Raw genomic sequence first — 25,292 nt, 5'->3', positions numbered from 1 at the left:
GAATGATGAGAGCTCCTTGGATGCAAAAAATGCGGGCTTTTGACACGCAAAATGATGCGGACACCTCACATGTAGAATGAGACGAACCGAGGCATACAAGACGAGGCGAGCCCCCGCACGTAGAGCTGAATGAAGTCCCAAGTGCCTAGAAAACGAGTCGGGCTCCACACACAAAAATATATATTTTGAAGAACATGAATACGATAGTTTGTTTTAGTAGTAAGAGAAATAAAAGAATTTTTTTACATAAAGGGTTCAAATTTTTGAGGGTGCCAGAACATTTCTTCCCTCAAGTGTAAAACTTCAGTTGAGGATTAAAAAGAACTTTATAAGGCATTTAGAAACGATTTTACAATTTATTGAGCAACAAATATGTATCAGTAGAATATTGAAAACTAAAAAAATAGTGAAAAATATAGTTATAAGGCTCCAAACATTGTAAAAAACTGGTCTCACCCTTCAAAATACCAATGAAAAGTCTTACATTAATTTTCAAAACTTAATGGTGAGGCGAAGTTGAAAATGAATAGATTGAACGATGATTTATGTATTTGCAAATTAACTAAAAACCGTGAGTGCTAGCACGTTTATTTGTCAAAATTATTTTCGCGAATTATTTTCTGTAAATATTAAGAAAAGCTTTATAAGGCATTTAAAAGTAATTTTATTATTTATTGAGCAATAAATATATATGTAATAGACTATTTAAGTCGAAAACTAAAAAAAATATGTGAAAAATATAATAGAGACGCCCAAAACATTGTTAAAATGGGAGTTCCACCAACAAGAATATCAATGGAAAAGCATACCATAATTTTCAAAGCTTCACGGTAAGAAGAAGGTGAAATAAATAGATTAAATGACAATTTATGTATGAATTTGCAAAACCAACTAAAAACTTGAGTGTAAACCCACATTTTTTTATCAAAAATGGAAATTTTTTCTTTTTGCAAATAGAAAATGATGCGATCGTTATTTCGATAGTAAGAGTTTAAGAATAATAAATATAAGAACCATGCCTTTCAATTTTAAAGTGAGAGAAAATCACCTCCCCAGCGCTAATCACTAAATATCAACATACTGTTAAGGTAATATATATATTTGGTAGCTCATAGCTCTAATATTCAACCAACAATTGCATCAAGATTTGGGATATCACAAGTCACGCATTAAGAATGATCCACAGAAGACAGATTAGTTTACTGAATTCAGAATGCAAGGCCAGCTCAAGTCTAACTAACAAGTTCACAGAACAAAACGATTTAGGTTTCAACAGTTGAACCAGACTCAGATGGTGTTGCAGAATGCTGGTGCTGTTGGTCCATTGGTAACGATGGTGGCGGAGGCACTGCATCATGATCCTGCGAGTAAGGTTGTGGTGGAGCCGGCATATACCCATACGGAGGAGGATAAAATTGCTGATGATATTGACCTTGCGGTGGAGCCGCAGTTTGAAATGTATAATGCTGCTGCCTATCGAAATTGGCATTCTTCTCGCCCAACCCCGCAGACACACTGGGGATCCTGTCCTGGGACGGGATGAGGGCACCCATCCTTTGAGGATCCATCGAAGGATAAAATGTTCTCTCCTGGGAGGGTGGAGGTGGGATGTTGTACAAGTGCACTGGAGCATATTGGTCCTGTTGTAATTGGTTGTGCTGTTGGGATATGACTGCTCGAGGCAACAATCCACCATGAGCTAACGCCTGCTGCGTAGCTCCATTTGCGCCCTCAGGTTCCTCTTTTGGTGCTTGGGGCCTTCCCCAGAGTAACTTCAATCTCAAACCCTTCACTACCAGTTTACTATAGAGTTCTTCAGCCGCCTTTTCTGCGCCTTCTCTCGTCGTGTATGTTACAAACGCGCATGCTTTTTGGAGCACCATCCTTATGGATTCTATTTCACCATGAGCGTAAAAATGATCCCTCAAATCCTGCTCAGATATTCTCGCATCAATCCCGCCCACATATAGCGTTCTAATGCTCTCATCCTCTGGTGGTTCCAGGGTGGGCATCTCTCCAGCCTTGTTAAGCAGCTTCATTGCCACTGGATCATTGACTCTGCAGATATGTAAGATAAGAAATGAGCATCATAATTCACAAGAATCACAACATAAACTTCAAAAATCCATCTAACAATTTCCTCTAATAGCTAACAAAAATGAGAAATTCAGTATGAGCAAACAATTGATCCAAAAACATTAACGACACGTTTCCTTGCCACGATTAAGTAGGAGAATAAAGAGAATCATTCTAATTACTGACTTTCCCACGTTTACTAACACCCTAAGAATAAAAAAAATATGACCACCGCCATAAAACTGTTAATCAAATACTCAAAACCAGAAACAGGATCAAATAGTCGGGTAGTTGATCCGACTCCCATACCTTACTTCCCTTTCCCAAGTTGCCCCGCAACAATTCTATCATGCTCCTGAGTATTCAACATTCGGGGTTTTTAACCGTTAGATCATTGTAAGTTTGACCAAAGATCTAACTACCAAAAAATCTGGAGTACAGAATACTCCGAAGCATTTTCTAAAATTTCAATTCTCCCGTTTTTAGTAAGTAACCATGCCATAAACAACAGAAACAATGATCACCAACAAACAAATACACAAACTTTTAATATTTAGTCATGTATGTTATGAAAAACATACCCGTAATAACGGTCTTTGATGTTCTGTTGTGACAATTCCCCGGTAACTGGCATCTCGTGCCGGTAAGGGCACTCGGCACCTCTCGTGCACTCACCCCGAATGTAGAAACTGCAGACATGAGCTCGGTTCCTCTTGTAATACGGCTCCGTCCTTTGAAGCTTCAGAATTGTGTCGTTCGGCCGCACCTTCCCGTACGAAGACTCGTAATCTATGCCAGCCCTAGCCTGCACCACATTCACCCAAATCAAAACCAAATAAAAAATGGGCAAAGTGGAGAGAGAGAGAGAGAGAGAGAGAGTTGAAGTTATACATACCCTTCGATCGTGCTCCTCGGCGAAGAACTCGCGATTGACGTCGCTTCTAGGGATGGAATCGTTGGAATCAATGGCGAGAGCGGAGTCTCGAACCTGAACCGGCAAGCCGTATTCGAGATCCAAGAGGCAGACTTGGCAGACGTTTTTCAACTTGCAGCAAGTCTGGCAAATCTCCGTCTTCTTGTACCGGGCGTCGCGGCCGGGCCTCCACCGAAACACCGTGAAAGGACGGCTGCAAATCTTGCACTCCTTGTCGTATTCGGCTCTTGTCATCCGGATATAGGGGTTGTCGCCGAGGCATGATTCGCAGATGATGGGAAAGTCCGATCGTTCCCAACCGTCCGCCTCCGGATTTCTCAGCAGCCTATGAGCCATATGACCCAGCGGCAGTTGCACTCGAACAAAATTAAATTGGGATCTTCCCACAATCTTTTTCAAATTCTTGGTTTTATATCATTTATTGGATTGGGCCTTTTAGAGTTCGGTCCGGTTCTGCCCACCGGGAAACGAGTTACGTGTTGGACCCGGCCTTCCAAATCCTTCCAGAATCCGCCAGAAGTGAGAAGTCTTTCATTTTATATCGTTCTTATTTCACCTCTCTGAGAATTTCCACCCAGTGGTTTTGAGTCCAGAAGTTGACCTGTATCGCCACCTCTACAGGCCTTGTTCTATTAGGACAAAAGAAAACTTAACATTGGGCCTAGAATTTCGACCGAGAAAAGACCCAGGCCCAATTCAAGAAATAGTGCAAAAATCTTATACCTCTAGCAGAAAGATAACAAAAAAAAACAGAAAGAGAAAAAGGCTCATCAAAAGTCTGAACCCTAAAGCCTAAAATTACTCTGATAGCTACTCAAATCTTTTTGAATCTCCATTGGATTTGCAAAGGAAACCAAACCCAACCATCATGGCTGGTGACAAACATTGCCTATAGCGGCAAAAAACACAAACGATATCAGCTGCAGGAGTGTACAGAATTCCCACTGCGCTCTTAGCAAGAGGAACCTCAGACTAGTATAGTGTTACATTCATCGATAACAATTAGTACGATAGCAGATCTGTAGTGGCTGTCCAAAGATGCAAGTACATGGATTCCTTACTCGGTACAAGTCACATATCCGCCACAGACCAAAGATAAGCTTCTGCCTCCGTGGCTTGTTTCTCATTCTTCCTTTTGAACATTCCCTTCTCAAATCCTGCATGACACACAAGGTACTGATTAGTAAATTCTGAAATAATCATGCACATGTTTGCCCTCGGTGTATCATGCGATAAAGTAAAAGAAAGTCCTCATATGCAGAATGAGAAAAGAGAACCAACCGTTACTGCGATCAACTCCATCCCAATGTCTTCCTGGTCTTATACCGTATCGATTTGGTGCAGCATCCAATCCTCTTTTTAACCAGCTGTGAACAGGAATATCCTGGGGAATAATGAATCCAGATTCCTTCATTTTCTCATCATCCCCCAAGTTAGAGAGAACTGGCTCGGAATGCTTTTTCTGCAGCATGACAGCAAAGCAAATGTAAAACTCCAAATCAGTACTAATTTCGATAATTCTATACCCTACTACATAGCAACCCTAACTTATTACCTTTACCAAATGTGCCATGGGATCGCCCCACCTTGTCCTCTCTTTCAATATTTTGTCGAGTTCTGGATCATCTCTGCAAACAGAAGATAAAATGTGAAAACGCAATAAGCATAAGGGATAGCCTTTATTAAAGGGAAAGATAACTTGGACTTCTCTAGAATTTACCTAGTCCGCGCAAAAGGCTTATCCTTCTCAAGTTCTAATTCCTCCAGCTTAGTTTCAGCTTCTCGCTTTTGGGCCAAGCCTTTGCCCCATTCCAACTTTATCTCCTGATACAAATACAGGCAAAATGACCATAAGTACTCTATTCAAAAAGCACCATAAATAATAAAATATAAACTTCATGTTTCCATGGTGACAAAACTTAGAATAGAACCATAAGACAATTCAAAACATCCCGCACAGTATAAAGCTAATAAATGTTTAGTTCTATACTGCGGTTATCATCACAGCATATAATTTATTATAAATATGACCCATTCGCTAAGTTCCAGCATACCTTTGGTTTTTCATCTATTTTCCTTTGCGATTTCAAAAGCTCCTCCTTCGAAATGCGTTCCCCTGCACATTGGTGTGTGAGAGCCAGATAAAACACACAAAAGTCACATATATAACTATAAGAGGAAAAAATACAACTTCAGCTCACCTGTTTTCTTATCACGATATATAGGTACTGCCTCTCTCCCACTTACAGAAGGATCCATCTGTTGAAATCTACAGAAAACAATATTTTCTAAGTCAGACAGAAAATAAAACATTTATCTGTCAAATTACCATTCTGAACTACATAAACAAATCATTGGTGACCAAAATTTATGAAAATCCATATAGCCACCGTACAACAGCACGCACATAAAAGACACACCATCGGACCACAAAGGGAAAAACCGACAGTTAAGTTTTCATTGAAAGCACAAAACAACCTCTAGCAAAAAGTAAAAATAGAATGAAATCCCTCTACTTGATTTTGAAACCAAGTTAGCTGAATGAAAAGATATGCACAGTACTTATTCATCATGATGCATTGTCATATATATGTTGGTTAAAACAGGCACATACCTTAACCACTCATCCTTCTTCGTTTTATTGATCTCGTCACTAATCTCTCGGCCAGAGATCAGACCAACTTTTGGTTGCTCTTTACGAGGGTGCGGAGTAACTTGCTTTTTATTCCTTGGCGGGGAAAGATCACCATCAACATCCTTCCTGCTTTTCCTTGGTGGGGAAAGATCAGTATCAACATCCCTCCTGCTATTCCTTGGTGGAGAAAGATCAGCATCAACATTGTTCCTACCTTTCCTCGGTGGAGAAAGATCTGAATCAGCGTACTTCCTGCCCTTCCTTGGTGGAGACAGATCTTTATTACTATCCTTCCTGCTCTTCCTTGGTGAAGACAGATCTGTATCAACATCCTGCCTCCTTTTCCTTGGGGGTGAAAGGTCTGATCCAGGAGGAGGAGGCAAGTACTCGTGATTTGTTTCAGGCTCGGGTGACGGGGTGTGGTGGCGCTTCCGTCTCTGTCGTGGAGGTGACAAGTCAGCATCTTCCCTCCTATTTTTCGGAGACATTGGTTCAGATTTCAGAACCAAACTCCTCTCCCTACGAGGTGGAGATAAATCAGAGTTTGACTGTTTAGGAGGAGAGTCTCCAACTGTAACCCAACCGCTTCCATCTTCGGATATGGAATTAAAGGGACGTCTGGCCCTCAATTGTTGAAGTCTCTTCATCCTCTTAATCTCAATGTCCTCATCAACTACAGGTTTGTCTTCATCCGATGAATTGTCACCATTATCTTCCTCAACATTCACCGGTTTCTGCCAAACAGGGTCTTCATCAACCACTAAAACGCCCATTGGCTCCGCCTTGGTTTTCTGCTTCTTGTTCTTCTTCTTTTTCTTCTTATCCTCTTCATTATTCACTTCATACCGTTTCAAATACTCTTTCAAAGATTTACTCGAAGACGCCATAGCTCATTCACCTTCCTAAACCCTAACAATTGTAAATTTGATTAATACAAAATTCTTGAGGCGATTAATTTTGATTGTAAATTTGGTTAATATACCTAGCTCTAAGCTTCTTGCACAAATAAAACCCTAACTATGTAATAGTAACAATGATAAACAAATTTTGCATTCTTCGATTCCTGTTTGGTTGCCGAGAAAACAGAAAGAAAACGGAAATTGAAAGAAGAAAATTGACAAGGGACGTACCGCTAACAGGTCGACGAAGACGGCGAGAAGAAACAAATAGAGACGGGTGGGGGTTGGCGGTTCAACGTTGGGGTTGCGGCCCTGCGACTGCGAGTAGTCGTCGAGTCTGGAAGTGCGAACCGTCGAATCGAGGAGGAATTTGATTAGCCTTATAGCCGGTGATCAATTGGGGGGCCGGATATTTGAAATTGGGCTTAGATTTAATGGGATGGGCTCAACTGGACTCAGACTATGTTCGAGGCCCAAAAAGAAAGACTTCGCAATATCAGGCTTGGAAATTTGGACCGGACTTATCTTAAAGCCGATCCCGGGTTAATCCAAAAGAAAAACTAATGAAAATGGCTTGAAAACTTTAAGTTTTAATGATAAGGACAAAATAAAGGGTAAAGTGAATAGTACCATGATTGATTTTTTAGTGTAAAAATGTGGTTTTTCGTTAAAGTGAACAGTACCGAGTGTTTTTCGTTAAAGTTCCCTAATCCAAAAGGGATTCTATTAAAAAGATATTTTTTCTTATATTTTTGTTTTTTTGGTTTGAAGGAGAAGCAATAGTAGCCTATTAAAGAGAACAATTATTTGATTTATTCTTTGAGATTTTTGTTTTTAATTTAGGCCGGTTAACTTTTGATCCAAGTAACCAACTTTCTTATTTAAAAATAATTTTGTGAACAAACGATAATGTAACTACGAGCTGGTGGCCCAGTGATAAAGGACGGATTGCGAGACTTCCTTCAAACTAAAATGGAAGTCATCTAGTGTGGAAGCCAGACTTGTGACCAGAGAGAAGCTGAAATGCCTCTGTGAGTCTCTCCGGCTCCCGAAAGGGGTAGATTCACACCAAACTTGTGGCCAGGGAAGGCTGGAATGACTTTGTGAGTTTTCTCGGTGCCTACAAATAATAAATAACCGTGACTTGTCACCAGTTGTCTTTTAAAAAAAAAAATAATAATATTAATTATTTAAATTGTTAGTTGTTAAAAAAGAAGAATTTGTAAAATCGTACCACCTTGTTTATTTACATCACTGCAAATTAATACGCGAAACTCATATCTCACTAAACAATTATATTCTTAAAGCAAATGGTCACATCTCCAAAAGATTAAGAGCATGGCTTTTTATCGCATCCGCGAAACCTATAATATTTAGCCTCGCTGTCATATTGCAAGTCCAAGAGAGAATTCAGAACAGTGGATCAAGAAGAGGAAGCATCTAGAGAATTCTGGAAAAAAAAAACTGTCGATGCAAATGAATACATGACACTCATTTCCAATAATATTACAGACCTTAAAAAACAGAAATAATTTCCAGCTAAAAAAGGAGGACCATGATTAATTTAGCCACACGACAATTATTATTATATATAAGAAAAAAAAGAAGTTTAATTTGGGATAAGATCAGCCGTCCATTAGTCATCCACCTGAAGCCTCACTGACTACTGTTCCTGCGTCCTACAAAAGCAATCAAAACCCTGCAATCTTTTTCTGTGAGAATTTGGAAATATTCTCTCCCTGATTTCCTTCTTTCTTCTGAGTTTTTGTGCGTTCTTATAATCTTACCCACTCATTTGCTCAAGCTACCACCGCCGGAGACTACTCATACTAGACTAGTAGAAATGAGCATGGCTGTTACAGGAACAGCTACGGCCTCGTCGTTTTTCCTGACCAAGATGATCGGATTCGCTCCTCTGTCAGCTCCGCCGCGCAGTTGTTGTAAGGTTTTGGCTGTCAAGGAAGGCCCAGAAATACGAGGAGGTAGTCGCGTGGCTGTGACGGCCAGGTTTGGGTCTTCCAAGGGCGGTGGCGCCGGAGTGTTGGAGCGCCCCAAGTTTGACCAATCCGGATTTGATCCTGCCACCCAACTTCAACAAGGTACGGTGCCTTCTTTTACCATGTATCCCTCTTTTTTCGCATCTGGGATTTTAGTTTTACGAATTTGGCTATTTGATATGAAAACTGGAAGAAAAAAAATTGAAGTTGAATTCCCATTTGTGTAATGTTGGAATTTCAGGAGGAGATATTGGACGATCAAAGGACAAGAGAGGTGTTGGTAGCGGAGATAGTTACAGAGTTTTGCTGATTGATGATGTTCGCCACACCGAAAAATTAGGTAAATTGTTCATACACCTCTACCTTCCGCAGAAGTGTTATAGGATTCATACAGTCAACCCTACCTTGCGGGAAACCAGCGGTCGATTCGTTGTTAGAAATGAAATGACCATCAAACCTATGCCTATGCCGAAATATGAAATTGTTATTTCAACTAAACCAAATTTCCTGTTTTATCTTTTGTAGTTGCAAAGGTGTTGCCCCAAGTTGTTCCATCTGTTACACCTGATGTTGCAAGAGGATTATTTCACAAATCAAGGGAAGATGGCGTCGCGGTTGTTATCGTTACAGTGAAGGTAAATGCTCTATGGTTACCATACAGCTTTGCACATATAGAAATCTTTGGTCAAATTTGTTTTAATCTTGATGTCCGCTGGTAGTTTCTTTTGGTTTCTCAGAGCTTTCTCTTGCGCAATGTATTTTGTCCGGAAGAAAAAAATCGCTGAGCTTAGCCAAGAGATGCTCTTAAACCCCATATAAACGTTAAAGTCTTGTGATTAGGAATGGTGTATGCATCGGATTCAAAAGACATGGGTTGTCGTTGGTTGTTTTTCAAGCGAGTCCTTCGATGTTGAATTATGTTTTGTTCTTGTGTAAATCTTTAAGGAGATTATCGCTGGTTTAATGCACTCTGCCTGCCCGGCGTACTTCACCACTTATTACCTTATAGAAGCATGCTGTCTAGTTGGCTGCAATGAGTGTATGCTATAAGATTAAAAACTGGTTCTACTTGTTCGCTTTCACCGCAGTGCGACACCTTGTATTTCCATGCTTCGTGTTCGGAAGATAACTTGTTAAATTGTTGGAATGCTTGATTATTGTGTTTACGGCAGTACTCTATTTGGGTTGTCAGGAACATGCGGAATTTTACTCCCAGATGATGATTCGTGGCGGGTTACGATCAACAATAGAACCGGATTCAAGTAGTCCGTGAAGCCGTCAACAAAAGATCCTGCATTTGCAATAGTTTACAGTTGCATTTGTAATAGTGATCTTCTAATTTTGAAATTACAGTACGCGTTTGGAGATAATTTTGTAAGGAGACGAGAGAGATGTCAAGTAGTTGAATATGTAGAATTGTATTTTTGACACTTCTTTTGTAGCGGGAGCCTTCTTTACTTGCATAGCTCGTAAACAAATTTCGAAACAAACTCGTTAAATTTGGCTAGGACAAGGAAAACATATCAACTTGTTAAATATATCATCTTATTCATATGTTTCCTGCATCTACGGGATTTAGTAGCAGCACAAATATTTTGGAAATGTTAGTTAGTGCCAGAATTAACGACTTTTAATTTGGGATTTCCATTTCCCATTTTTCATAAATGCCTCGCTTCCTGTACGTAGTGCGGGAAGCGGCCCCAAATGTAAATGAATCAATGAAAAGTAAATGAAGATGGTGATCCTCCTCCACCAAGTACCAACGGTAGGTGTGTGGTTTTTTTTAATGTAAATATTAAATGGATCTCAATAAAATTCATAACTAAAAGATGCATAAATAAACCAATCTGACCAAGAGGTAAGAACATTTTAATTCAAAGACAAATTACATTACATTATGAAAAGACCCGTGACGAAGAAAATGCTTGTGACACCTACGGAGATTAACAGACAAAAACTCGACGGATCTCCTCCTCTGACATAGGAATTTGGCTCTTGTTCATGATAAAAGTCAGTGAAGTCAAAACAGGTTTCCGGCATTAGCAGAAAGTGAGGAGGAAACCCGCATAATGGACGAATTTTCCATTTCACTCGTGTTCTGAAAGTAGTATGAACAACTCCTCGTCTGTAATTGCTCCCAGCTCCATCGCTCTTTCTAATGCACTTTGCCCTCCCCCATCTTGAATTGACGGGCGTGCACCCCTGCATCACAAGTTTTCGTCTAAGAATTAGAAAAAGGATGAATTTGTTTCTGTCAAGCACAGTTTTCAACCCCAAATAGATACATTACCTCCTAAGTAGCCACTTTGCCAATGAGTTGTTCCCGCTGGCGATGCAGTGGTGCAAAGGAGTCCTTCCATGGAAATCCCGCAAATTCATGTTGGCACCAAACTGCAGCAACAATTCAACCATCATCGGATTGCCAGAGTGACAAGCCAGATGCAATAATGAACAACCTTGAAGACAGTTCCCAGGCTCATTGGACTCCTTGATTCTATCACATGCTGCTGGATCATACAGTTTCATCTCCATCGTGTTAAAATCTGACTCCGACTGTATTGCTTCAGCATGGTGATATAAATCATGAGTAACCACATTCTCAAAGGCGGTGTCGACAATATTCACATCTGACATCACGATAATGCGGTAGACTTCTTGTAAATTACCAGCCTTGACTGCTTCCCATATATCTGCTGCAAGAACAGGCATGCCCGATGCAGCTACATCTCTAATAACCATCACTTTCTCCACATACTGCTTGTGGGAAAACAATTATTCTTCACATTAACAATAACAGCCTTTTTCTTAGTTTTATGGAAAAATAAAAGTCAAGATAATTACAGTACATCATAAACGGTCGACGGTAATAGCATAATAGGAGAAGCATTCAGAACGCAACGGAAACTGGAAGATGATAGGAAGATGTGTTCATACGGTAAATACAATGGCAAACAAATGGCAAATAGACTTGAAACAAGTAACTTCTATGTCAGTGTCCAATGTCTATTAAGCCGGCATACAGATACAGTTATCCCTGTTTTCTATCATATTTAACTTCTGCATAAAGTTGAATCTTTAAGATTCACCATTCTTTTCTTTTTGGTTGTTTTAAGTGCAATAATTTCACGAAAACTTAATGCAACTTTCAAACTATACGCATTTTCTTATATTAGAATTGAGCAATGGAAGTTAATGGATTACCTTTGCTTGAATGTATATTTCCTTATGCTGAGCTGCATCCTTGGGGCCTGGTTTTAAAACTGGAGCCCTCATGTCCTTCGAACCATCCAGTCTGCAAAAGAGTTTCAAATCCAACTAGAATCACAGCAGTACACACAACTTTAAATACCTCAAAGCACATTACTTAGATGATTACATAGTAAATAAAATTGGAGTTCTTACTTTTCATTCTCAAGTAGAAGCGTTCCCTCCCATACAGAATTACAATATGCATTACCCAAGTTGCGAAATAAGTCCACAAGTATAGGTTCCCAAACCTTGACATCTAATGTTAGAGATCTCACCTGCAGTTATTAGTACAAAGTACTCTTTCATTGTCAACCGAGAAGTCATGATAATCATATCTCATTCCTAAGCCACTTTCTTTTCTACAGTGTTATAATGCATAATACTTGCTAAAGATAATTTCAAAAGAACAGGATTTGTTCAACACTTTAAATGTTTTGGCATGCAGGACTTTCCAAAATAACAAACACGATCCACATCTTTCATCGCATACAAGGGTAGACCAAAAGAAAGATAATACAAGATAGGGAAATTGGGCTTACTAGCCTTATACAAATACACCAACCAAAATTAGCTCTGCTCTCAAAATGCACTATCTTTTGACAGAAAATAATCCAATCTCCACTAGCTCTATTTGACGAAAATATCACAAATAATGTGTCAAAAATCTACCAAAACCAATATTGTGTCGAGAATTTATTAATAGTGTGCCGATAACGAGGGTATTTTCGTTAAAGAGAGCTAATAGAAATTGCATTTTGAACGTAGGGCTATTTTTTATTGGTGGGTTTGTAAAAGTGCTACTAAGCCCTATTACCCTATAATATAAACTGGAAGCTAGCTAACATCCATCCCAGAGAAAAAATACAATCAGTTCTCAACTTTTCATTTCTTTGCGCACCTTTGAAATGTGTACTCCAAGATTCCGGTGAACACCAGAACATTCAATGCACATCAGTACGCCAAGATTAAGAGATGCCCAGTCAGGCTCAGGAGCACCGCACTCCGCACAAAGATCATTTCCAGGAATTCTCCTGAGAATACTAGAAACAGAATCTACTCTGTTGAATTTTCTGGTATTTCCTAAACTTTCAGTGCTTTTCACTCTACGAATATCATAAGTACCAAGAGAAGATTTACTACTCTCGTGATTCACAGTTCCAGGATGTGGCTGCAGAAAATATAACGAAAGTTCGTTAGTATTAGCTTTCATTCATACAAATCTTAATATTTATACAGAAAAGTCACAAACTTTCAAGGTAGGGACCTGGTCAAGAAGCTGAAAATTCAAAAGAGATGCAATAACTCCTGCTATTTTGTTTGTCCAATCCATCCTATCAGCTTCATTTTCAGCCTGAACAAACAGAAGGTAAATAGTAGCCCTTCACAATGTCGTCCCAAATACTTCAATTATATAGCTAATGATTCAGCGAAATAACATATGCACGAATGTAATTTGTACAATGGTTATCTCAAGAGTTCAGATGAGTTAAGCCATGCATGCAATTAAAGTACTACAGTACAGCAGCACAAAGCAATAACCAACAACCAATCAACTAATTACCTGCAATGTATAAGTTTTCAATGGGGATATTATTCTAAAGCAAAGTCGAAGATCTGTATCCTCTGCGTCCATCTTTATTGTTGAGGTACGCAGATCAACAGTACGGCAGCCCAGAATGTTTTCATTAAGTGACGCTACCCTATGTCTTGAACGAAATCTGCTAAACACACCACTGTGATGTTCCGGTGAGCGAGTGAAATGATGTGACTGGGAGCCGCCCTATGATGGTAACAGATACAAGAGAAGAAAATTCATGGTCTATGCAATAAAACTAACATCTCTGGAATATAACATGTGTGGTATGGTAAACTTAATTAAAGTAATTCAAAGATAGAGAATGCACAAGTTACAGAGAAGATTTAGCAGAGAAAATGTTAACACACCATGGGTTTGGTACCCTTAATTCTGTAATAAAATAAAGCCCCATGACTGTTCAGAACGAAAAACCTCCTCTTCCAATCTCCCCTCAAACTTGAAGATCGTTTCACTAGATATCCTTGCTTGATCGTCTGGACCTAAAATATGAAACAAACAAAGAAAAAAAAAATTATGTGATTAACCTTCTTTGCAGTACAGTAATATTGCCAATAAAGTGGCAGTCTTGTTAAAAGTTGAGTTCTAAGAATACAAATAATAGGAGACACTTATAAGCCAAAAATGGAAGACACATTTTAACATTTTCTACAAATAGAAAGGAAGCTCATATAATGAAAACTTACTAGTTTAACAATGAAAAAAGACTTCTTCAACCAATGCTATTACCTTCCCATTTGCACTGGACTGCATGATTGCTTCTATGTTTTTGTGAGAAGCTAAACCAAAGGCGCGATTTCCATCAGCCACTGCAGGAGGCTCAATATTACTGGAAGCTCGTATACTGTCCAGCTCAGCTTGTGTCCTATATTCCTGAATCCTTTTGTGAAGTTTATCTTGTTCAACAGTGGCCTGTTCTTTAGATTGTTGTGCGTACGTTAACACCTGATTTCAGGAAAACATGTTCATTATTAATTGAAAAGATATTTCCCTGAAGCCACAAAAGTTGAATGGTACAGAGTTAATGACACTGATAAATTAAAATACTTGTAAAAATGGACAACCATAAAAAGGTTGTGCCCATGGCATGCATGTCAATGACACAAAATCATCAATTGAGATCAGGATAAACTTCATGAATCACCTCTCTTATTTGTAAGAACACGCATCTTTAATATATCTGTAACTATCAATAAAAAGTGAATTACATTCATACCTGGTGAATATATGGTTCCATTTGGCTGAATAACTCGTATCCCTAAATCACAAAAGGAAAATATAAAAAATAACAAAAAAAAAAAAAAGAAATCTTCACAGTTGTCAAAATGGCATACATTCAGATGTAAAGAAAACATCTAATGATTGCACAAACAGACCAGCTTAAAGTATCTCAGATGCGCATCCATGATTGCACTAATAGACTCCAAAAACTCATACTTCTTTTTTGCTTCAATATTCATTAGTGAGTTTACCTGCAGTCCTTAAGATCACAGAAAAAGGTCATTACAAGCAGAAACCTTTAAGGAAAATATATGTGACAGATGCAAAGAGATCTGCAAACAGAGAAGACATACTAGGTTGAAGCGGCTTTTCTCAAATGTTGATTTTGAATTTTGTAGATCCTGTCATGAACAAAAGATGGTGAGCTCCTCAACTTTTCAAACAAGAGGGTATCTACAGTCTAGGTAAGCAATTACTTTAGTTAGTAAATACTTTAATTAACAGGCACACCTCCTCTAGTTCTGCAACAATGTCTTCCCGTGTATTCTTCTTTAAGGACACAAACTTTTCCCGTGCCTGAATTGAATAAAACAAAACTTTATGCAACTTCATTAGATGTCAACTCAAGGATACCTAAAAGCTACCAAGGAGAAAACTAATCAAAAGATATTGTTATAATATATTGGCAACCAAGGAGATCTAAGATGTATAATATATTGGCTCATCCTTCATACAAAAAAACAACATATTAATGAGTTCCACCCGATTCTGAATCTATAAGACACAGCCCAATGGCAAACTAGGTAGGTCTAAGAAACTAGAAGCTTCACCTTTTGGGGACAGTAGCTACTATAAAAGCAAGTATAAATATATAAATTGAATTAACATTATTGCCACACAGGTACAAAATGTTCGAGGTGATCAGCGATACCTGATCATAACCATGTATAGCTTTGTCGAATTGACGTCGGGACTCCTGCAAAATTAATAGAAAAGCATGTACGGCAAAAGAAATCAAAATTTTTTTACTTCATCTCAGGAGCCCGAACTTCATCCACTGCCACAGTGCCAGCACCAATTTCCATTGGTATAGTTATAGTACCAGTATATAGAAACAAAGAAATTACCTTTGCATCTTGCAGATCAACAGTCATAAAGTGCATCAACCGATCAACTAAAACGTGCTCTACCTGTAATCCATAATTTTACCCACTAAGAATGTAAAAAATAGAGAGAAAAGATAAAGAAGTTTACATAATGTTACTTAAATATATTTTCTCTTTTTCGATTCACCATTAGTACATAATACATAAAACCTTGACTCACTTTCACTATTTAACATATTTAGAAAGATTATTAGGGTGATTTGCTATCTAAGACTCACTTGGGAGCGCAGAAGCTCCTTATAAGTGGCAAGCTCTTGAAATGCAGTAACGAATTTGGATAATACTGGACCTGGAAGAAAATATCACATATATAGCAAGTTACAATAACATATCAAAACAGAACCAAAAACGAATGCTTTCCTTTCAACAGAAAAAGTAGGATGATAAACATAACACGGTTGAACTGAATTTCTTTTTTATTTTAATTTATTACATGAGGTTTCTTTCACATTCGATGTTATACCAAAATTACCCCATAATTACAGCTTAATATACAAAATTTCACTTTTCTCTTTTACAAAATTTGTTGATAACTACCATTAAAATCATTTCCTATTAGAAAAACCCTCCAATGAAATTTTGAAAATCATTACTTATCATTTTTCAGAAGCACCTTTATGATTTCTAGACATTTTCTAGAAAAAAACAAATATCAATCCTAACAACCTCCAATGGATACACTAATAGGATCGTCCAGTCCACCACCAAATGCTTCCAAAGATTCTGAAAAAATGGTGTCTCCATTGCATGCTTCTTCCAGAGCCCCCCTGTGAGTAAAACAAAGCCAACAATCAAACTTTCCTCAGCCATTGACTTTAAGCTTTATTATAAAAGAGCGGACTTCGATTCTTCAATTCATAAGTAGAACCAATAAAACAGTTTCCCAGGAATATCATCATACACTTACATAAGCTTCTTAGACCCTTTGCATAATTTTTGGCAGCGATCTTTCAACTCATCAGCTGTTTGTTCCATAGAATACATCTGTCAAAGAATCCAAATTTCACCATTCCGATACCATTTAAGAACACGAGAGACGCCAACAACATACAACATTAGCTATAGTATCTATAAAACCTGTTAAATTTGATTATAGCTAGTCTTCGAATTCAAAAATAAATGAAAAATATAAACTACACCAAAAGATGTCTAATTTTTCTCCTGAAATTTGACTTTCTCGCATATCTTCTTCTTTACAACTTCCATGCAATTAATCAACATGCTTTGAATATATCTGTGTATATATAAGTAATTCAAGTACAAAATTCTTTTGAAATCCAGTAAAACTAATTGTCAGCTGAAAATATTTCTTTGAAATAGTACAATCATTACACCAAAAAGCCGAGAGAATTTTGCAATTTACAGTGAGCTAGTGCAATTTCTCGTTCCAAATTCATGAGATTTCAAAGATTGAAGCTTTTACAAGAATCCGAAATCCGAATATATACATATATACACACACACACACACACACATATATATATTACCTGCTTCTGAAACATTGGGGAATCCTCGAGCTTGATGAAGGCCGCCATTTTTTTCCCCTCTGAAAATTTGGAGATCCAATCGCAATCTCTGCTTGTCTCTTTCTTTCTTTATTCTGTATTTCGCTCGATTCTCCAGCCAGTTCTCAGGGTTTTCCAGATCGAATTCGCGCGGAGGGGTTATTTGGTCAAATTTCCCTCTACCGATTCGCGGACTCTCGAAAATTTCATATTAGAAGACTTTTTGCGCGCGTATGGATAATCTCACCTTGTTTGGGCCCTTCGATGGTGATGGCCGAATATTCTTCACCGTTGGATTTCATATAAGTCAAGTAATTTTTAGTTTTTTTAGTTTCCACGTGTACCATGCCAGACTTTAAACAGATGTTCTGACGAAAATACTAACACAACTATAAAAGTGTCACATAGTTTACACCTGGTGAAAAAAACTTAATATATAAATATTTATAAATAAAAGAATAACAAAACAATAATTACTGTATAATAATTGTATGGATAATGCAGAAACTAAATATTTTAAACTAAGTTTACAAACCGAAAAACATAATTATTAAAAATTATATTATTATTTAAATATTAATTAACATGTTTATTTTTTTATTAATTACACGTGATTAACTTTTGTAAATTTGATTTTTAAATACATCTCCGCAACATTATTTTTTTTTTATATTGAAGCTTTTTGGAGTCTGTCAAAAAGCAAGGCGAGTACGCGCACCCACCATTCCACTCGTCCCGCCCAAAACCTTGGCGTCGCTTGGGAACGATTGCAAATGACGCCCAAAAGGTGGATCGATGGGGACGAGAGCGCTGCCGAGATGCTCGGTCGGGTTGCGGCGGAGCGACCCTTCTTGCTCATTCCCCCTCTCCACCGCGTTCCACTCCGCGTTGGCAATGTTGTGGAGCTCGTCGGGCCCTCTTCTTCCGCCAAAACCCTCATCCTCATTCAAGTCAGTCTTCCATTTTTTCCATAATTTAATTTATTTTTAGTTCATCGTTTACTATTTCGTTCACAAGATTGATATCTTTTTGTATGTAAAAGTTGATTCCGTTATGTTTGATTAGGCTGCTGTGAACTGCATTCTCCCAAAGGAGTGGAATGGGGTGCACTATGGGGGCTTGGAGCGTTTGGTAATGTTCCTTGACTTGGATTGCCGCTTCGACATTCTCCGCCTTTCGGAGATGCTAAAGCTCCGAATTATGGAACCCAATGGTGAGTTTTGGCGTTGGTGTTCCTCATTTACTAAGAAGAAGAATGAAGAATTTTCATTTGATATTGCTGCTAAAACTTTTTGCTCTGCATAATTTGCTTTAGGGTCAATGAATTACGACGAGGGTTTGTTTAATTTGTGCATGAGACGCTTCTTGTATGTCCGTTGCTACGATAGTCTTCAGTTTCTTGCCACTCTCAAGGTAAGAAGCTCTTTTACCTTCATATAAGCTTGTATTCAGAAACGAAAGGAGAAAAATTATCTTTTGTAGATAGTTGAAGAATGTATAACAGTGGGTTTATTTATCCTTGTATTTTAGACAATGCATTATCGGCTTCGAAAGGAGAAAGAAGAGCATCATGTTAGCATTTATTTACTCATGATTGACAGGTTTGTATTGGAATCTGGGATGTTGTATCACGTTTCCTCCTTTGCTCAAATCATGATGATGCTGTATATACACATTTTGACTGAGAGAATATTCAGTTTAATTTGACAATTGATCTCTTATTGGCCTCCTTATTTTGACAGTATTGGATCTTTCCATTGGATAGATCGTGGCTCAACATTCTTTCCGCTTGGGGGCGAGAAGAGGTAACTAATATAGTTTGTTACCTTTGTTCATAGCATGTTTGTTATCTCTATACTCTTGAATGACTCTGATTATAAATTATTAACGGTCTATTGCATAGGAAACGCCTCTCTCTTCAGAATGTGTCGGATTCTGTAGTTCAAGAGATCAGAAAGCTTCAGCTGGTGCATCCCATGCTTGTGATAGCTACAAAAGAAATACTTTTGGGGAATGCATATGGTGCTTATGAGGCCAAACAGTGAGTTCATTAAAAAACTCATAAACTTTAACTTCAGCTGTGTTGTATATGCATGCTTTGCTATATACTATGCTGGTCTCAGTTGTTAATACAGAATTTCAGAAATAAATCTTTGCCAGAGGTCTCGGATTTAAGAAATTCAACGAGTAATACTCAACAACTTCCATATCGCGAGTATATGCCATCCGTCTGGCAGGTAATATTCATCAATAGTTGTAATATTGTGAGTTAGGGTGCAGGGAATATTAAAATTATGACTCAGAAAATCAAGAATCTTAATATTTAGAGGGATGGATGGATAGAGGGATAGCTAGAGATATGTTTATCGAGCTCAGTTGACATGAGTTCTTGTGATTGCTTGTTGTACCTCTAATACTTTGTTTTTGCTCGCATGTTACAGTCCTTTGTTACACACAACTTACTTGTACGAGCTTCAGGTTAATAATTTTCTTTTCATGGAAAATATTTTTGCTAATCTTTTGCCTTTAAATATTTGTAATTCTTTTTCTTGCCAATTAATTAATATCATTGACTACAGATATAATTTTGTTATTTCCTCCTTCCAGATGATCATCTGCCGATAAGACATCATGAAGAATCTTCCCTCTATTTGTCTGAATGGTTGTTGCCTTCACTTAGTTTCCGAGACAAGTTTATCGTGAAAGATGTGAGAAATCTCCATGTTTCTCATGATTGACAACTGTTCAAAAAATCTTTAGTTTTTGTTTTACATAATTGAGGTCGCAATCTGCTTCTGCAGGCTGGTATCGTTATGGTTTCCTGATGAGAATCTGGCAGGCAAATGGAGTGCTGTCTCCTTATTTCGTGAACTCTCATGGTGCCAAGTATCAGGTGGTGCTTCTGCTATCCATTCCTCCCTCTCTTGCATTTTTGCATTAATGTTTGCGTAATATATGGGAGAGCTTGCAAAGTTAAAGCAAAGAACACATCCAATGTCATGGCTACGATGCATGGTTCAACAACTCAACATACACGGGAGAGCTTGCGTAATTAATGTTATTGTCTCACATTTGGAAGATTTTGCTTTCTGTTAAAGATTTCTTGGTCATTGCAGGGAACTATCAAAAAAAAGAAACAAGGGAGTTTCATGAAGATTATGGAAGTGCAGACTTGTGGTTGGGTTCCAGTTTTGGGGATTTGCCCATCTAGTGGTACTGGTATCATCGTATTGGATTGACCTCCAGGTTGCAGCACATCGGATCGGAAGATAGCGTTCCGCTTGTTGCTTCGTTCGTGTAACACGAGCGCGGTGACCTCATGCATGAAAATTGAAGGGAAACAAAGAGCAATCTTTTCTTTTGACAAATAACCAGATGAGGATATCATAGACCTAGCAGTGTACATGATTTGGAGACCATTTAGAAATTCATGTGTCAACATATTGACTCTGACGATTATGCTGTTTGTAAGGTGAAACAAAAGGAGGAATGATAAGAAGCCAAGCTGTATCCGTTTACGGATATTCAGTCGCTGATTTTTTAAAAGATATTTCAATATGATAGTGTTATTTACATATATTTTTACTTTTCACGTCCCCATTTTTCACCTGCAAGCTTTTCCTTTTGGCATGGAGTTGATGCGGGGGCCAAGATCTGTTAGCTGCAATTGATAGAATGACTTGTATGGAATTGAGTTCAGTTTGGCCACAATAGCAAATTTCTCGAGATAATCGATGCTATAGGTTTGTGTGAAACCTTTCGCCACAATACAAGCCCTCTCGATGGAGCCATCAGCTTTGTGTTTCACGGACCGACCTGCAGCCAAATGTACATTTGCCTCTTCGTAACGTGATCAGTTCTCAAGTGTCGTTTTTGTTTAGACCTTCTATTTTTTCTATCATAGCTTCCTTCAAATTTTAACCGTCGGATTGAATGAATAAAGAAGATTAGTAGTAAAAAATTAAGGCTAAATAGCCAAAATGGTCCATGAGATTTGCATAACTCATCACTTTGGTTTCTTAACCAAATTCACCCCATAATATATCAAAATGGAGATAGGAAAGTGTAGAATAAGATTATACCTATTTGGAAGCCTAATGGCTGCCGAAGATGGCCGATAAATAGCCTCAAAGTTGACTAGTCCGAGGAAAAATTGGAAAACTCGTCGGAAACTGGGTAAACTTTAAACGTTCATAACTTCTTCAATACTCAACAAAATCAAGTGATTCAAAAATGAAAATCATACTTCTTGACGAGTCAAAGAGAATGGTATCTTTGTAGACGGCTAAATTGTCGTGGTTTGGCCGAAAAACTGCTCGAAAGTGGCTAACTCGAGACCAAGACAACTACTTTCAAGCTGTTTTCCGGACAAACCAATGCGAGTTAGCCGTCTAAAAATGTATCATTCTCTTCTTCTCATGGAGAAGTATGATTTTTTCTTTTGAATCACTTGATTTCGTTGAGTATTGAAGAAGTTATAAACGTTTAAAGTTTACCCAGTTTCCGGCGAGTTTTCAAGTTTTCCTTCTGAACAGTCAACTTTGAGGCTATTTTCCGACTATCTCTGGCAGACATTGGGCTTCCAAATAGGTATAATTTTATTCTAGACTTTCATATCTTCATCTTGATATATTATAGGTCGAATTTGGTTAAGAAACGATTAAGTTACGAACCTTTGAAAATTGTCCAAACTTTCGACCAAGAGCTCTGGGATACTTAACCGAGTTTTTAACGGAATAACCAAAATGATGGATGCTGGACAATCTCAAATACCACTTTTATCGATTTGAAATGTTAGAGACCAAAATAATGAGTTATGCATATCTCAAAGATTATTTTGGCTATTTAGCCAAAAATTAATAAGGATACATGAAAAGTATAACTGGAGGTTTGAATAGCTATTTTTGACTTTGAGTATTGATTGTTTTCCTCGTTTACGACGAGATATGGGAATGAGAAAGGTTGATATTTGACGAGAAAAAGAATGAGCTCGATCATTTTCCCCGGCGTCTGTAATCTTCCCGCCAATTCAAAAAGCACAATACGAGCGTTGGCGCCAATACACAAAGCATATCACTCTCGTCGTCTGAGCACTAGCGGCATTCCGTCGGAAAAGGAGAGAAAAATGGGTTCAACATCGAAGACCGCCGCCAAGAAAAACAAAACCCTATTCGATCTCTTCCCACCCGCCACCGCTCCCTCTGCCAAACGCTTCAAATCCGATTCCACCGCCAGTGCCGGCCACTCACTCTCGTCTACCACCAACAATGACTCCTCCGCCGCCTCCACAGACCTCACCGCCCAGCAGAAGTCACGCATCGAATTCCAAAAGCTGCTCGCCAAAGCCAGACGCAACCTCTCCACCTGTTCCAACAGAGTCTCCCATTCCAAGTCCAAAGGTATTTAATTAATTAAATCAAATTTTACCAAATTAATTACTTTCTGCAGATTTCGTACTGTTAATTTTGGGTCCGGGTAATTACTAAGTAGGCGAAGGAGTGAAACTGGAGGAGCTGTTGGTGGAGGAGACGTGGCTGGAAGCGTTGCCGTCGGAGCTTCAGAAACCCTACGCCAAGACCCTCTCCAAGTTCGTTGAGAGTGAGCTCTGCGGGGGCGTTCCCATATATCCGCCCACTCACTTGATCTTCAACGCCCTCAACTCCACCTCTTTCGACAGGGTCAAGGCTGTCATCCTGGGTCAGGACCCGTATCACGGTCCGGGTCAAGCCATGGGTCTCTCTTTCTCTGTTCCTGAGGGTGTCAAGGTCCCCTCAAGTCTGGTTAATATATTCAAGGAACTGAACAAAGATCTTGGCTGTTCAATTCCATCTCATGGCAATCTTGAAAAATGGGCTGTTCAGGTACACTTCTATTCATTTCTAAAAATCACTTTTGCTAGAATTGCTTCATGTAAAAGCACTTGGAACTGCTTCTTAGAGTTAGAGGTGCTTCTTCATGAAGTGCTTTTGAATTGTAGAAGCATATACGAAACATAGGAAAACTTTTTTGTGCAAACCAAGTCTGGCTTCTGCTTGATTTAGCTTCTTTTATGTGATTTGTGAATATTGACTGACGTTCATTTTTCAAATTGATTCTGTTTTGTAGGGTGTTCTCTTGCTCAATGCTGTTCTCACTGGTGAGTCTCACATGTTCAACATTTTTCTCACTTTTCTTCAGCATACTTCTTATGATGCTCGTCTTCCATTTTACAACTAAAGCGGTAATCTTGTTAGTTCTGTTCTATAATGTTCTAAAGTATATTGGTTCAGAAAATGCCAATGGCTTTTGATACTTGTCGCTACCATTTTCACCCATCTTGTGACCTTTCCGGTTTCCATTTCATATTCAGTTAGGAATCATCAGGCTAACTCTCATGCAAAGAAGGGATGGGAGCAATTTACCGATGCTGTTATCAAAACAATTTCACAAAAGAGGGACGGAGTTGTTTTTCTTTTGTGGGGAAACTCTGCTCAGCAGAAAATCAGGTCCGTTAATTTGTAACGTTGAGTTGTTTTTCATCCTCGGCCATGTTTAAGTTATTCCAATTTGCAGTGTGCTATTTGTATTTAACAGAGGGCCTAACGTTGCTTCATACATCATACTCTTTCAATCGTAAAACAACTTTTGGGAAATTTTTATCACTTGTTCAACAGTAAAATTGTGTGGGATATCAGTCAGTTAATTACATTGAGTCATTACAGGTATGAACTTGATTTCATATTGTGTGAAATCCTGCAAATAACTGACACTGATTAAATTGGTGGCTGTTCCGTTTAGCAAGTTGTAAAGATATTCTGATTTACATCTAGTTGTAAAAATTTTAGCAGTCGTAAATCTCAATACTCGTACTCACTTGTAGCCCCAACAAAACAATAAAAAACACAACCTTGGGTAATCAGGATCTTTAACTTGGAATATATTATTGGCTAAATGGGTTGAGAAGAATTTAGGGGTTTATACTTTAAAATTGATTGGAGAATATATTCTAATACAGGTTGATTGATGAGTCAAAGCATCACATTCTCAAAGCGGCACATCCTTCTGGTTTGTCAGCAAACAGGGGCTTCTTTGGCTGCAGGTCGGTTTAACTCCATAATATTTGGTTCCCACTCTGCCATTTCTATCCAAATAAAGTAAGGATGGCGATAAGCTTATAATTAGTTTGTTAAAAAGTTCGGGACCGGCTGTTATAACCGGTACTGCATTATCCTGGGTTTTCTTTGCTCTACTTAAGCAAAATTTTCACCTTGTGTGCAACTTGCAAGCGCAATACCGGGTATAACTCCATGGGTTTGTTTTTTCTTTTTATACTCATGGATGGTTACATGTCTGGAAATATAATTGTATGTTATTACGTCAAGTAAAACTAAATGGTAACAGATAATTTGCTCATCATGATGTGAACAGGCATTTTTCTCGCACGAACCAGCTTCTGGAGGAGATGGGCATTCCTCCCATAGACTGGCAACTTTGATTTACAAAAGAATCTCAGCAGCGAGCAGCACGTATTTGTAACTTATTTTGTCTATGAAGTTCATGCATGACTACCTTTGGGACTTCTTCAGACGTTGATATGTTAGTCGAGTTGTACAGAATAGAGAAACCTTTTGGTAGTTCTAAGTTTCTCACTCACTATCTGAGTAGTGTTGCCCCCTACGCTATTCGTTTTGTCCGACATAGTCGATTATTTTGTGCTCTTTTGAATGTCTGCTCTTTCGTGGTAACAGAGAATTCCTTTCCCTTCAGTTATGTTGTACTTGTACGAAACAAATGGCACTTCCTTCATTTCTCCTACGTAATTACGTATCCTAAATTTCATTTTCTAATTCCAATATTTTATCGTTTAAAACGAGTCGTTAGTATTGCAATAAAAAATGATGGCGTCAAGGTGACGGTGTCCCAAATCAATCGTCATGTGACTTTATATTATTGGTCCGAAATTTCACGGTAACGTTGCGTGCATAGTATAGGTTGAGTCCTTGCAGTCACGGTTGGCAAATTCTACACGCCCTATCC

General features: G+C 38.4%; 6 protein-coding genes across 9 annotated transcripts; 3 read left to right on the top strand and 3 right to left on the bottom strand.

Annotated features, from left to right (window-relative positions):
- Positions 1-1,078: 1,078 nt before the first annotated feature.
- Positions 1,079-3,517, bottom strand: LOC103403424 (zinc finger CCCH domain-containing protein 40-like). Its single transcript, XM_008342261.4, has 3 exons — positions 2,972-3,517; positions 2,658-2,881; positions 1,079-2,058 (listed from the first exon to the last, which is right to left on the bottom strand). Exons 1-3 carry the CDS (start codon positions 3,344-3,346, stop codon positions 1,263-1,265), a joined length of 1,395 nt encoding a protein of 464 aa, XP_008340483.1. The 5' UTR covers positions 3,347-3,517; the 3' UTR covers positions 1,079-1,262.
- Positions 3,518-3,821: 304 nt separating this feature from the next.
- LOC103403425 (uncharacterized) lies at positions 3,822-6,923 on the bottom strand. Of its 2 annotated transcripts, none has more exons than XM_008342262.4 (8): positions 6,776-6,923; positions 5,625-6,554; positions 5,212-5,279; positions 5,065-5,126; positions 4,731-4,834; positions 4,566-4,638; positions 4,292-4,472; positions 3,822-4,167 (listed from the first exon to the last, which is right to left on the bottom strand). In XM_008342262.4, exons 2-8 carry the CDS (start codon positions 6,530-6,532, stop codon positions 4,082-4,084), a joined length of 1,482 nt encoding a protein of 493 aa, XP_008340484.1. In that variant the 5' UTR covers positions 6,533-6,554; positions 6,776-6,923; the 3' UTR covers positions 3,822-4,081. The 2 variants fall into 2 exon arrangements, with proteins under 2 accessions (XP_008340484.1, XP_008340485.1); XM_008342263.4 differs by having other exon boundaries at positions 5,625-6,547; positions 6,776-6,907.
- A 1,162-nt stretch (positions 6,924-8,085) lies between these two features.
- On the top strand, positions 8,086-9,971 carry LOC103403423 (ATP-dependent Clp protease adapter protein CLPS2, chloroplastic-like). Its single transcript, XM_008342258.4, has 4 exons — positions 8,086-8,643; positions 8,783-8,881; positions 9,067-9,176; positions 9,734-9,971. The coding sequence occupies exons 1-4, from the start codon at positions 8,388-8,390 to the stop codon at positions 9,812-9,814; spliced, it is 546 nt and encodes a 181-aa protein (XP_008340480.1). The 5' UTR covers positions 8,086-8,387; the 3' UTR covers positions 9,815-9,971.
- A 380-nt stretch (positions 9,972-10,351) lies between these two features.
- LOC103403422 (ADP-ribosylation factor GTPase-activating protein AGD4-like) lies at positions 10,352-17,509 on the bottom strand. Its single transcript, XM_008342255.4, has 19 exons — positions 17,259-17,509; positions 16,679-16,755; positions 16,438-16,538; positions 15,990-16,060; positions 15,733-15,795; positions 15,537-15,581; positions 15,116-15,181; positions 14,959-15,006; positions 14,761-14,856; positions 14,601-14,642; positions 14,114-14,329; positions 13,735-13,866; positions 13,352-13,570; positions 13,055-13,141; positions 12,689-12,958; positions 11,944-12,065; positions 11,743-11,833; positions 10,832-11,295; positions 10,352-10,743 (listed from the first exon to the last, which is right to left on the bottom strand). The coding sequence occupies exons 1-19, from the start codon at positions 17,304-17,306 to the stop codon at positions 10,629-10,631; spliced, it is 2,373 nt and encodes a 790-aa protein (XP_008340477.3). The 5' UTR covers positions 17,307-17,509; the 3' UTR covers positions 10,352-10,628.
- Positions 17,510-17,951: 442 nt separating this feature from the next.
- On the top strand, positions 17,952-20,759 carry LOC103403421 (DNA repair protein XRCC2 homolog). Its single transcript, XM_029096408.2, has 11 exons — positions 17,952-18,226; positions 18,342-18,489; positions 18,592-18,689; positions 18,807-18,877; positions 19,019-19,081; positions 19,180-19,317; positions 19,420-19,513; positions 19,718-19,754; positions 19,884-19,984; positions 20,078-20,169; positions 20,393-20,759. The coding sequence occupies exons 1-10, from the start codon at positions 18,050-18,052 to the stop codon at positions 20,099-20,101; spliced, it is 951 nt and encodes a 316-aa protein (XP_028952241.1). The 5' UTR covers positions 17,952-18,049; the 3' UTR covers positions 20,102-20,169; positions 20,393-20,759.
- Positions 20,760-22,125: 1,366 nt separating this feature from the next.
- On the top strand, positions 22,126-25,070 carry LOC103403419 (uracil-DNA glycosylase, mitochondrial). Of its 3 annotated transcripts, none has more exons than XM_008342251.4 (6): positions 22,126-22,675; positions 22,764-23,137; positions 23,382-23,412; positions 23,626-23,761; positions 24,271-24,354; positions 24,684-25,070. In XM_008342251.4, the coding sequence occupies exons 1-6, from the start codon at positions 22,261-22,263 to the stop codon at positions 24,748-24,750; spliced, it is 1,107 nt and encodes a 368-aa protein (XP_008340473.1). In that variant the 5' UTR covers positions 22,126-22,260; the 3' UTR covers positions 24,751-25,070. The 3 variants fall into 3 exon arrangements, with proteins under 3 accessions (XP_008340473.1, XP_008340475.1, XP_008340474.1); XM_008342253.4 differs by having other exon boundaries at positions 22,183-22,675; positions 24,271-24,409; positions 24,684-24,812; XM_008342252.4 differs by having other exon boundaries at positions 22,186-22,675; positions 22,767-23,137.
- The last annotated feature ends 222 nt before the right edge of the window (positions 25,071-25,292 follow it).

The sequence above is a fragment of the Malus domestica genome, chromosome 16, assembly GCF_042453785.1.
Source record: "Malus domestica chromosome 16, GDT2T_hap1".
Classification (NCBI taxonomy): domain Eukaryota; kingdom Viridiplantae; phylum Streptophyta; class Magnoliopsida; order Rosales; family Rosaceae; genus Malus; species Malus domestica.
This window is presented reverse-complemented; position numbering and strand designations above follow the sequence as displayed.

Excerpts from the sequence above, each read along its gene's own strand:
- LOC103403424 (XM_008342261.4), bottom strand. The coding sequence starts at position 3,346 with ATGGCTCATAGGCTGCTGAGAAATCCGGAGGCGGACGGTTGGGAACGA. Across the intron at positions 2,882-2,971 it reads CCGAGGAGCACGATCGAAGG|GCTAGGGCTGGCATAGATTA; the intron begins GTATGTATAACT and ends AATGTGGTGCAG. Across the intron at positions 2,059-2,657 it reads ATCAAAGACCGTTATTACGG|AGTCAATGATCCAGTGGCAA; the intron begins GTATGTTTTTCA and ends ACATATCTGCAG.
- LOC103403425 (XM_008342262.4), bottom strand. The coding sequence starts at position 6,532 with ATGGCGTCTTCGAGTAAATCTTTGAAAGAGTATTTGAAACGGTATGAA. Across the intron at positions 5,280-5,624 it reads AAGAAGGATGAGTGGTTAAG|ATTTCAACAGATGGATCCTT; the intron begins GTATGTGCCTGT and ends TGTTTTCTGTAG. Across the intron at positions 4,473-4,565 it reads CCATGGCACATTTGGTAAAG|AAAAAGCATTCCGAGCCAGT; the intron begins GTAATAAGTTAG and ends GTCATGCTGCAG.
- LOC103403423 (XM_008342258.4), top strand. The coding sequence starts at position 8,388 with ATGAGCATGGCTGTTACAGGAACAGCTACGGCCTCGTCGTTTTTCCTG. Across the intron at positions 8,644-8,782 it reads TGCCACCCAACTTCAACAAG|GAGGAGATATTGGACGATCA; the intron begins GTACGGTGCCTT and ends TTGGAATTTCAG. Across the intron at positions 9,177-9,733 it reads TTGTTATCGTTACAGTGAAG|GAACATGCGGAATTTTACTC; the intron begins GTAAATGCTCTA and ends TTGGGTTGTCAG.
- LOC103403422 (XM_008342255.4), bottom strand. The coding sequence starts at position 17,306 with ATGGCGGCCTTCATCAAGCTCGAGGATTCCCCAATGTTTCAGAAGCAG. Across the intron at positions 15,582-15,732 it reads TTGATCTGCAAGATGCAAAG|GAGTCCCGACGTCAATTCGA; the intron begins GTAATTTCTTTG and ends TTAATTTTGCAG. Across the intron at positions 10,744-10,831 it reads GCAAAGTGGCTACTTAGGAG|GGGTGCACGCCCGTCAATTC; the intron begins GTAATGTATCTA and ends CTTGTGATGCAG.
- LOC103403421 (XM_029096408.2), top strand. The coding sequence starts at position 18,050 with ATGACGCCCAAAAGGTGGATCGATGGGGACGAGAGCGCTGCCGAGATG. Across the intron at positions 19,082-19,179 it reads CCGCTTGGGGGCGAGAAGAG|GAAACGCCTCTCTCTTCAGA; the intron begins GTAACTAATATA and ends TCTATTGCATAG. Across the intron at positions 19,985-20,077 it reads ACAAGTTTATCGTGAAAGAT|GCTGGTATCGTTATGGTTTC; the intron begins GTGAGAAATCTC and ends CTGCTTCTGCAG.
- LOC103403419 (XM_008342251.4), top strand. The coding sequence starts at position 22,261 with ATGAGCTCGATCATTTTCCCCGGCGTCTGTAATCTTCCCGCCAATTCA. Across the intron at positions 23,138-23,381 it reads TTGAAAAATGGGCTGTTCAG|GGTGTTCTCTTGCTCAATGC; the intron begins GTACACTTCTAT and ends TCTGTTTTGTAG. Across the intron at positions 24,355-24,683 it reads AGGGGCTTCTTTGGCTGCAG|GCATTTTTCTCGCACGAACC; the intron begins GTCGGTTTAACT and ends TGATGTGAACAG.